The following is a 12,019-nucleotide window of genomic DNA, read 5'->3' on the forward strand; positions in this document are numbered from 1 at the left end:
AGAAATCAGAGGAGACCTGAGTTCTATTTATCTTGATCATAACTAGCTGAATGACGCTGACAATTTAATCAACCTCTCTGGGCTCCATTTCCACATCTGTAAAATGAGAAAGTTGGATTAGATAATCTATAACTCATTCAGATCTAAAAGCTCCAAATCATATAAACATTTTCTCTCTGTTTCCTTTTCTATTCAATCTGATTATATTTGCCCTCTCCCTTAGTACTTGTTGCAATGATCAAATGAGACAAAAGACAAAGTACTTTAAATTGTGCAAATTCAAAGGCCCATAAGCTAAATCAGACTACAAAACCAAACGTTTCCTCTCAGATATTTATTTAAAAAGTTACGTATACTCATTTAATCATCTTATATGTTTGTTTCTAAGCTATATTAAGTTAAAAATTGAAATTCTTAGACTCATCAACCACATCTAGAAAATACCTACATGTAATGATTTCTAGATATAGCTCAAGTTTCCATGAAGCATTACTGAAGCAAATAAAAGTGAACACTGAGCAATAGGCTTGTCCATTTAAAGTATACAATCTTAGAAATGTAACATTTTCAGCATATCACTATTTTTATTTATTTGCCACACTGTGTGGCTTGTGAGGTCTTAGTTCCCTGACCAGGAATGAAACCTATGCTGCCTACACTGGAAGCACAGATTTTTAACCATTGCACCGCCAGAGAAGTCCCAACATATCACTATTTTTTAAAAAGGAAGAACTTGAAGAGACATTTGGTGAGACATTTGACTTTAGAAACATGTATGATTGAGATTTTTAACATGTAGACACTTTGTAAATTTTTAAGCTATTAAAATTTCAGTTTGGCAAGGAAAAACCAAAGCTTAGTTCTCAATTGTTTACCAAAGTTTTAAAAATCATGATGTGCTAAAAGTACTATTTAATTGTAATGAAAAGAGAAGGAAATGAAAGGTTTGATTGAAATATACTCAACAGTATCTTGTACCTTGGTCCCCCTGAATGTCTCGTTGACAATAACTTGACATCCTTCTACAGCGCCATCTCCATTGAACTCCAAGGCAATAACAGGACCTATAAGCAAAAAGGAAGTGTTGTCTTATCATGAACACAAATCTATTCTCAAATTAATCTTCTTATTCTTCCTTGAAAAATCTACAGCCTTTTCTTTGGGGGTAAGAGAAAAGAAAGAAGAGAGTAGACAGATAGGACACATCACTTCAGCTACTTCTTACTCTAATCATAAAACAAATTAACATAGAGTTTTATCACATGACAAATAGTGTCAGTGCCATTACAGGTCTAGTGTCACATTTTTAAGTGTTGTAAATAGTCTGGCTTTTCTGGCTTTCATTCTTCTATGAAAACTATAAAAAGTCCACCCATTTAGCAATATAAAAAATAGCTGATAAAATGACAAATAAGATCAAAAGCTATTCAAGTCATGTTGCCAGGCAGCCAGTCTTTCTTCCAACTCTCCCACTTACAGCCAAGTTTTGGGCCACCAGTAATGAAGCTAAGCCAAGTAGGAATTGAGGCCAGGTACCAAAAGTCATGATCATCTGAAAGTGTTTTCTTGAATGTACCATAAAACTATATTTTAGAACCAAAGAACAAGCTTTTATTTTTTAATTCTCTGGATAGAACATTTGTGCCTCCTTTTCCATACTTAATTTGATTACTTTTAAACCACCTGTACTTAAAATTCTGGCGTAAAGATTAGTGATTCAGTTTGGGCTGGGATTTAAATGTAGCACTGGCACTACTGGTGTCAAGTTATTGACAAACATGGCCATAAGTGAGCCAAACAAAACAAGCCTTTCAATTCAATTCAATTTTTTCAGTTATATTCCTAATAGATTTGCTCTTTATCTCCCAGTAATGTAGAAGTTCTGACCTCCAGGAAATTACAAATTTCTTGAAAAAAGACATAAATCTATTAAACAATATGGAACAAGGGAGGCTAATGAAGTATTAAGGAATGAAATACTAAGATGAATGTAGACATGTGCCTCAGAACAAGGCACAAGAAGGAGAGAAAAGGGCTTGTGACTTAATACAGACAACAAATATAGAAAAGGCAGGCTATGTCACAGTCAACTATACAATTAGATACACTGAACAAGTTTGAGTTTTGGCAGCATCACAGTATGTAGATCAAGATAGGTGCTGAGTAAAGAAGATAACTGAGGAATATTTTCTCAGAAAAAAAAAAATGGATGAGTCTATGTCTGAGGCAAGAAATGAGTAAGATCAACCTGGAATGTCCTGTTGAGCCAAAAAACAATCAGGCTATCAAAGACCAATAGGGTTTTATCAAAAGGATATAGGAGCCAGCTTGAAGAGGCTACTAATGGCCAAAGATGATACATAGTGAGATCAGAAGGAATAATGATGGAAACTTATTAAAACATACTGAACACATAAAGTCATGAGCTCAAAACATTCAAAAAAGACACAAACAAAATTCATTGGACACCATTGAACGTTGTGAGGGCACCAACTTTTTACTCTGAAAATGGATGTTTAATGATTTTTCCTTTATTTACTTTGCATTTCTGATATGAAGCATATTTCAAGTTAGTCAAATAGCTCAGTGTACAAGAAGTTCTGTTAATATCCATTAATAAATGCAGAGGTAGTGACACAATTAGAAAATGATCATTTTGAAACTGTTAATAAAATAACTGGATCAGGCAACAATCATCAATGGCTTTAGCATCCCACAGGGAAGACTGACAGGAAACTACAATAAAAAGATTGTCACCACCTGAGCCTAAGAATCTTAGCATCACTAGAAGTACAACCATCAAACATTATGTGCGTTCTCATTACAGAAAAGAGTACAACCTGTGAAATATTCTTACCCTCCACTCCCCCCCCAAAACTCCTTAAACCTGAGTGTAAACAAGGCTTTGATTTAACTTCTAATCCACAAGAACTACAGAAGGACAAATTAAACAAACCCATGCATACTATGGGACAATTGACCAGGTTTCTTTTACAAGACAAAGGCATGAAACAAACAGGGGACGGGGAATACCTGTTTCTGGTTAAGAGTGATATAAGATACAAAACAACCATATCCAGTGAGTGAGGAGGCCAATTTTAGATTTGGATCAAATTAATTGTAAAAATACATAAAGAATGTTTTTAGACAATTAGGGAAATTTGAATATGGACTAATCAGTAGATATTAAGAAATTGTTAATCATGTTGGATGTGATAATACATACCACTTAGGAGAACATTTGTGTAGTATATAAATTATATCTTTATTTAAAAAGAAAACAGTCATTTTTAACTTCATTTTGTTTAGGACACATATTGAAATGTTTAGGGATGAAATGACAGGACATATCAAAACTTGATTAAAATACTTCAGCAGAAAAGAATATAGATTAGGTATGGGTACACATGGAGTCATTGGAAGCTACTTTACAGTAGAGATAGTACATAGAGAAATTTGCAAAAAAGAGTTTAAAAATGCATTTTAAACTGAATAAATATTGAACTAAAAAGAAAAAGTTGATAATGTACGGTTTCCAGTTTTGCAGAGAATGGAAAGTTTTTCTTTTTTTTAGTTTTTTAGTTTTTAAATTTTAAAATCCAAGGTAGAATGGAATATGCTTTTATTCAGGATCACTAAAAGATACATATATATATATATATAGAGAGAGAGAGATACATATATACACATAAACACATATATTATATATACACACTATATATATATAAAGTCAGACATTTATTACTGAAAGTTCTTGTATTCTACAAAGACAATAAAATCTGTAATTTGGAAATACAGTTTTGGTAGAATTACCCAAGTACGTAACTTGGTTGCTATCCTTTGAATAGAACATTAAGAACTTCTGATAAGTGACTTAATTTGCCAACAAAGAAACATCAACCAAAAAGGTGGACAAGGATATCAATTTTGATTAACATGTGTGCATTACCCTAGATTTTAAAAAATCTACACCACCAACAATGCCGTTTTTAAGCAGTTCTAGTCATCTCTGAAGCAGAGAAGGCAATAGCACCCCACTCTAGTACTCTTGCCTGGCAAATTCCATGGATGGAGGAGCCTGGTAGGCTGCAGTCCATGGGGTCACTAGGAGTCAGACACGACTGAGCGACTTCACTTTCACTTTTCACTTTCATGCATTGGAGAAGGAAATGGAAACCCACTCCAGTGTTCTTGCCTGGAGAATCCCAGGGATGGGGGAGCCTGGTGGGCTGCCGTCTATGGGGTCGCACAGAGTCAGACACGACTGAAGCGACTTAGCAGCAGCAGTAGCAGTCATCTCCAGTCATCTAATGATGAGGACTACAATGACTTCAAAGTGATTACTTCAAGTGATTATTTCAAACTGAATTATGAGGTCAAGAAGATCACTGGTCATGTTTTCAGTGTTTTAATGTGAGTGTCTTATCAAATAGCTTGCAGTAGCTTTAAATCTAAATATTCGAACTATCATGAAAAAAATGTGAGACTCTGAAGTAAACAAAAATGATTTCTGGATATCCTATCTAATGAACTCTGTGTTATTTAACATGACCTTGGAACAAGCCATTATCACGTTTCAGTTAGATTACAGCAACAGCCTCCCAGCTGGTCTCTCCGTTTTACTCTTAGAGGGACCAGAATGATAAAAGCTACATTTTAAAGGGACCATGGCATTCCTATGCTCTAAAACCTCCAGTAAAATATGTCTATATTTTTCTTATTTTTAATTGTTCTAAAAATAATGGACAGTTTAGGGAGCAGTTGTCTCAGGATTACCTGAGATGCTGTCTCCCAGGCTTGAAGTCCTAAAACTTCCCACCCAAATAAAACACAACTCTTAACATTTAGGTTGTGGATATATTTTTCTAGTTGGCACTTAAAAATTTATTTATTTATTTGGCTGCTCTGGGTCTTAGTTGCAGCATGTGAACTCTAAATTGTGGCACATAGATCTCATTCCCTGCCCAGGGATCAAACCCAGGCCCCCTACATTGGGAGTGTGGAATCTTGGCCACTGGGCCACCAGGGAAGTCCCTGGTTGACACTTAAGGTTCCAATTCTTACACATATGGATCAATTTGTACCACAGAAGGACAATGAATGTGAAAAAGAAGAACTGCAGAAAGAACCTGAGGACAATGAACACGAAAAAGAATTGCAGAAGAAACTTGGTTTTACCCTACACATGCACAGCTTAATACTCAACAGAATTAAGAGAACTCTAAGCAGAAATTTAGAGTTATTTCTTGTAAAGCTGCTCCTCACTGTTATTTCCTATAAAACCCATCTGCCTACACCCAGAGAAACTGATCTTATTCCTTTCAATTGAAGGATACCATCAGGTTTTCCTGGTATCACTTTTCTTGAAACTTAAGTCTGCAATTGTCTCAAGGCAGAATGCCAAGATCATCAGGGGACTCAATTTATCTCTCTCTACTTAGGAAAACACATTCTAAAAAGGATTCTGAAAATGACATTTTACATTTATTTCAATAATTTTAAAATTATTTCAGAAAAGATGTACAGAGAGCTTACTATAAATTGTTAATTTCATTTTTGATACAGAAATATAGTTAGGAGGGCATGGTAACTGTTAAATAATTTTTTTTCCAAAGTTAAAAAAGAATATTTGACTAATAGTCTTTGAGAAAAATAGTTCATATATCACACTGATTCCCTCTTTTATTGAGAAGCTCTCTTGAAGTCATGTAAGAATCTGGGAAAGAGAAATAATGCATAATTCAGGGAGAAGGGAGGGAAGAGAAGGGCAGTAAAAAAGAAAGAAGAGGAACAAAATAAAGAAAACCAGTAGGAAATGCTGCAACTGTGGAGAAGGAGGAACAGTGAGGGGGGAAAAGGAGAAAAGAAAGAAGAGGAGTAAGAAGAAGAAGAAATGGAGGAAACAATGCTACATTTCTTAGATTGTGAATAAGGCTTGTCCAGAACTTTCATTACACTTGTGTTGAAGCTTGTATTATCAAAAAAGGAGAAAATAAGCCCTGCATAAACGACACGAGAAACAAAAAAAAATGGTAAATGAAAATATTTAGAAATAACCATGGTAAAAAGTTTAAAACAGTAGGATGAATATAAAAAATAAAAATTAAAATTAACTTTTTCTTCCATAAGCTTTCTTTAAAACTGAAATAAAGGGCTTCCCTGGTGGTCCAGTCGTTAAGAATCTGCCTTGCAACCGTGCAGAGAACACTGGTTTGATCCCTGGACCAGGAAGATCCCACATACCGCAAGGCAACTGAGCTTGTGTGCCTAGTGTATGTGCTCTCCAACAAGAGAAACCCCTGCAATGAGAAGTCCTGACACTGCAACTAGAGAGTAGCCCCCGCTCGCCAGAACTGGAGAAAGCCCTTGTGTAGCAACAAAGACTTAGTGCAGCCAAAAATAAATAAATATTTTTAAAAACTTAAAAAAATGAAATAAAGAGTATAGTTATGTCTGTCTTTGTGCCAGTACCATACTGTCTTGATGACTGTGGCTTTGTAGTAGAGCCTGAAGTCAGGCAAGTTGATTCCTCCAGTTCCATTCTTCTTTCTCAAGATTGCTTTGGCTATTCGAGGTTTTTTGTATTTCCATACAAAGCTTGAAATTACTTGTTCTAGTTCTGTGAAAAATGTGGCTGGTAGCTTGATAGGGATTGCATTGAATTTGTAAATTGCTTTGGGTAGTATACTCATTTTCACTATATTGATTCTTCCAATCTAACACCGCACACAAAAATAAACTCAAAATGGATTAAAGAGCTAAATGTAAGATCAGAAACTATAAAACTCCTAGAGGAGAACATAGGCAAAACACTCTCAGACATAAATCACAGCAGGATCCTCTATGATCCACCTCCCAGAATGCTGGAAATAAAAGCAAAAATAAACAAATGGGATCTAATTAAAATTAAAAGCTTCTGCACAACAAAGGAAAATATAAGCAAGGTGAAAAGACAGCCATCTGAATGGGAGAAAATAATAGCAAATGAAGCAACTGACAAACAACTAATCTCAAAAATATACAAGCAACTTCTGCAGCTCAACTCCAGAAAAATAAACGACCCAATCAAAAAATGGGCCAAAGAACTAAATAGACATTTCTCCAAAGAAGACATACGGATGGCTAACAAACACATGAAAAGATGCTCAACATCACTCATTATTAGAGAAATGCAAATCAAAACCACAATGAGGTACCACTTCACACCAGTCAGAATGGCTGCGATCCAAAAATCTGCAAGCAATAAATGCTGGAGAGGGTGTGGAGAAAAGGGAACCCTCCTACACTGTTGGTGGGAATGCAAACTAGTACAGCCACTATGGAGAACAGTGTGGAGATTCCTTAAAAAATTGCAAATAGAACTACCTTATGACCCAGCAATCCCACTTCTGGGCATACACACCGAGGAAACCAGAATTGAAAGAGACACATGTACCCCAATGTTCATCGCAGCACTGTTTATAATAGCCAGGACATGGAAACAATCTAGATGTCCATCAGCAGAGGAATGGATAAGAAAGCTGTGGTACATATACACAATGGAGTATTACTCAGCCGTTAAAAAGAATTCATTTGAATCAGTTCTGATGAGATGGATGAAACTGGAGCCGATTATACAGAGTGAAGTAAGCCAGAAAGAAAAACACCAATACAGTATACTAACACATATATATGGAATTTAGGAAGATGGCAATGACGACCCTGTATGCAAGACAGGGAAAGAGACACAGATGTGTATAACGGACTTTTGGACTCAGAGGGAGAGGGAGAGGGTGGGATGATTTGGGAGAATGACATTCTAACATGTATACTATCATGTGAATTGAATCGCCAGTCTATGTCTGACGCAGGATGCAGCATGCTTGGGGCTGGTGCATGGGGATGACCCAGAGAGATGTTGTGGGGAGGGAGGTGGGAGGGGGGTTCATGTTTGGGAATGCATGTAAGAATTAAAGATTTTAAAATTTAAAAAAAAAAAAAAAGAAAAAAAAAGAGTATAGTTATTCAACACTGAGATCACACTCTTAAGTACTTCCATTTTTTCCCACTGAAGGATATTTTACATATTCCTTTTATTTTACATTTCTCTAATAATGAAGGATGTTGAGTTCCTCACTTACTTGTACTGTGAATGCTTCATATCCATTGCTTCTTTTTATTGGACTTTTGGATTCTCTTTGCTGATTAGCAGTGTATATAAGTCATAGAAATAAGGCCTTTATATGTGATATTATGTACAAATGATCAAAGCATATCTAGAATTTGTTCCCTTCTCTCCACCTCTTTCCATGACAATGGACTTACTGGACAATATTTCTCTCCTGAGTGACTACAATAATCTTGCAACCTTATTTCTTATTTCTGCTGAAAAGATATTAGATGCCCAGAAGCGTTTCTGTGGTTAGGGGATTAATAGCAGACAACTCTTGTAGAGGAACAACTTCTGATAAATTGAATGTGTTCTTGAATGTCTATCAAAATCCTTGAGAAAAAGAAAAAACTGACAGTTTAATAACGTGAACAATGCATTAGGTGTTTGTAGAATATATAATGGAGAAGGCAATGGCAACCCACTCCAGTACTCTTGCCTGGAAAATCCCATGGGCGGAGGAGCCTGGTAGGCTACAGTCCATGGGGTTGCGAAGAGTCGGACACGACTGAGTGACTTCATTTTGACTTTTCACTTTCCTGCATTGGAGAAGGAAATGGAAACCCACTCCAGTGTTCTTGCCTGGAGAATCCCAGGGATGGGGGAGCCTGGTGGGCTGCCATGTATGGGGTCACACAGAGTCGGACACGACTGAAGTGACTTAGCAGCAGCAGCAGCATATATAATAGTAAAACATATAGCAATGACACAAGGATAGGAAGGAAATCAGTAATAGCAACATATCTGGACAATCTCTCAAATGTTTGGAAAATAAACATTATACTTCTAAATAATCCATGGATCAAATGGAACGTCTCAAGGGAAACTACTACATCAGGGGTCAGCACACATTTTCTGTAAAGGGCCCGATGGGAAACATTTTAGGCATAGTGTCTAAATACAGTGTTTGCCACAACTAATCATCTCTGCAGCAGAGATATAGCAGCAAAACATATTAAATAAACAAGTGCGGCTGTGCTCTGATAAAACTTCATTTGCAAAATATACAGTAGGCCATACTTTGCCAAACCCTGAGTTAAATGAAAATAAATCATTAAAATTGGCAGGATGCAGCTACAGCAGCACTTAAAGGAAAATTTCTAACACAAAATACATATACAGTCAATCTTCATTATTTGCAGGTTCCTTATTTGCTAATTGCTTACTTGGTAAAATTTATTTTACCAAACAGGCAAAATATTTTACCTAATATCAATACTTGCACTTTTTTCATGGTCATTCATGGACATATACAAAGTGGCAAAAAATATGAGCTGCCTCACATCCATGCTCCAAGGTAAATTTGAACAAAGTGATGCTCTGCCTTCTTGTTTAAGCATTCATTCTGTAAAGAAGTGGCTTTTTCACAGTCCATTCAGTACCACATTTTTACATGTTTTGTTGGTAATATTGGTATTTAAAATGGCCTTCAAATGTAGTGCTCAAGTACAGTCTAATGTTCTTAAGCTTAGGAAATCTGTGATGTGCCTTACAGAGAAAATATCTGTTATTAATAGATAAGCTTCATTCAGGTACAAGTTATAGTGCTGTTGGCTGTGAGTTCAATGTTAATGAAATAAAAAAATATACTAAATGAGGGCCTTAAACAGAAATACACGTACAACAAGGTTATGCTGATTGGTTGAAAGAAATGCTGTGACTGGAGACTTGCAGGAACCTAGCCCTACATTTCTCCTAGGAGTAGCAGTACAGTACTCACTGATTCACGTTCACAGCAACTTTATAGAACACATTTACTGTGAATAATGCGAATTACTCTATTAGAAAAGATGAAACCAGTAACGCAAACTAAAACCTTAAGAAACTAGAGAAAGAAGAGCAAATCAAACCCAAAGTAAATAAAAAGTAAATAAGCATTAGAGCAGAAACCAATGAAACTTAAAAGGGAAATAGAGAAAATCAATAAAACAAAGAGTTCTTTCTTTGAAATTATCAATGAAAGTGATAAACTATCAAGGCCAATGGGAGAGAGAGAAGCCTCAAATCACCAACAGGAGTATAAGGACATCACTACCGATTCTGCATACATTAATAAGAATAAGGAAATACTATAAATTCTACACCTATAAATTTGATAACTCAGATGAAATGAAATAATTCCCTAAAAGACAAAAACTATCGAAACTCACCCAAGGTAAAAAAATATATCTTGAAGCGCTCTATATATAATATATAAATAAATTAATTAAATGTATAGCTATAAATCTTCCCCTTAAGTCTTCAGGCCCAGATGGTTTTGCTGGCAAATTTGACCAGACATTTAAGGAAAAAAATGATACTAATTCTCTATAATCTCTCCAAGATAATGGAAGATGAAGGATACTTCTCAACTCATTTTATGAGGCCAGCATTACCCTAATATCAAAGCCAGACAAAGATACTACAAGAAAACGACAGACATAGTATGCTTCATGAACAAACATGTAAAAATTCTCAATTAGCAAATTGGATCCAGCAATATATGAAAGGGATAAAACATCATGATCAAGGGCATACATCTCAGGAATATAAGGCTGGTATGACATTCAAAATTAACAAAAGTCACTGACCAGATTAAATGACTCAATAATTAAAAAAAATATATGGTCATCTCAATAAATGCAGACAAAGAATTTAACAAAATTCAATATCCATGTGTGATAAAAACTTAACAAACCAGGAATAGAATGAAACTCCCTCAGTCTAATAAAAGATATATATGAAAAAAATCTGTAACTAACATCATTCTTAATGGTGAGACTGAACACTTTTTATCCTGAGATCAGAAACGCGGCAGAGATGTCCTCTTTTCACTAGTTTACACAACAAGACCTAGCCAACACAATAATGCCAGAAAAAGGAAATAAAAGGCATGTCAAAGAGACAGAGGAATTAACCTAAAAGAGCTCCCAAAGAATAAAACTGGAACAATTTGACAGTATTGGACTATAACCCAAAGAATAAAATACATATCTATGAGTCCCTACTGACAGACATAAATGACTGAATAAATAAATGGGAGAGAAGGGGCAAATCTTTCATATAGAATTCCAAATAATGTCTGTAGATACTCCTCTCTCTAGGAGGTGATGCTTAATTCCTTCTTCTTGAGTGTAGTCTGTTCTTAGAGATTCAACTTCCAAAAAACATAGAAAGAACTTCCAAAGAGTATAGAAAGGGGGAAAAAGGAACTTTACAGTATTTAAGAAACCTGGCAGATACCACCTGAACCAAGTCACTAAGGGCAACATCACCAGCGTTAAGTTATGTTGCTATCACCTGCCCTATGGTGTGGTGTGATGGGATGTGATGTGATGAGAAAGGCACTTCACCTCTCCTCCAAAACTCAAAACCCCAGTATAACCAGAGAAAACACTAAGACACACACAAATCGAGGGACATTCTACAATAATTTACCAGTACTGTTCAAATATTTCAAGGTTATGAAAAACAAGGAAAGACTTAAGGAACTGTTACAGATTAGAAGAGATTAAGGAGATATGATGACTAAGTGCAATGTGGGATTGGATTAAATTCTGGAACAGAAAAAGGACATAAGTGAAAAAAAAAAAAACCCGGTGAAATTTGAATAAGGTTTATAGTTTGAATAAAGAGTATTTTACCAATGTAGTTTTGACAAATGTACCATGCTTATGTCAACATAAGAGGAAGGTAAGTAGTAAAACTCTCTGTACTACCTTTGTAACTTTTCTGAAAGTCTAAAATTATTCCAATATAGAGTTTATTAAAAAAAAAAAAAAAGAAATGTCTAGTAGATTCTCATCTCAGTCAAACTAGAAGCCAAAGTCTCTATAGTGGCTCACATGGCCCTATATTATCTGATTCTTCCTTTACTACTATCTCATCTAT

At 35.5% G+C, this 12,019-nt stretch overlaps 1 protein-coding gene across 2 annotated transcripts in view; it reads right to left on the minus strand.

The window, feature by feature from the left end:
* The window catches only part of RP2 (RP2 activator of ARL3 GTPase), a 54,801-nt gene that overhangs the window by 2,880 nt on the left and 39,902 nt on the right, over nt 1-12,019 (minus strand). For both annotated transcript variants that reach the window (XM_070290197.1, XM_070290198.1), the window contains one exon: nt 979-1,064. In XM_070290197.1, coding sequence (XP_070146298.1) covers nt 979-1,064 — 86 coding nt within the window. The remainder of the gene's footprint in view (nt 1-978; nt 1,065-12,019) is intronic.

The sequence above is a fragment of the Ovis canadensis genome, chromosome X, assembly GCF_042477335.2.
Source record: "Ovis canadensis isolate MfBH-ARS-UI-01 breed Bighorn chromosome X, ARS-UI_OviCan_v2, whole genome shotgun sequence".
NCBI classification, from domain to species: Eukaryota; Metazoa; Chordata; class Mammalia; order Artiodactyla; family Bovidae; genus Ovis; species Ovis canadensis.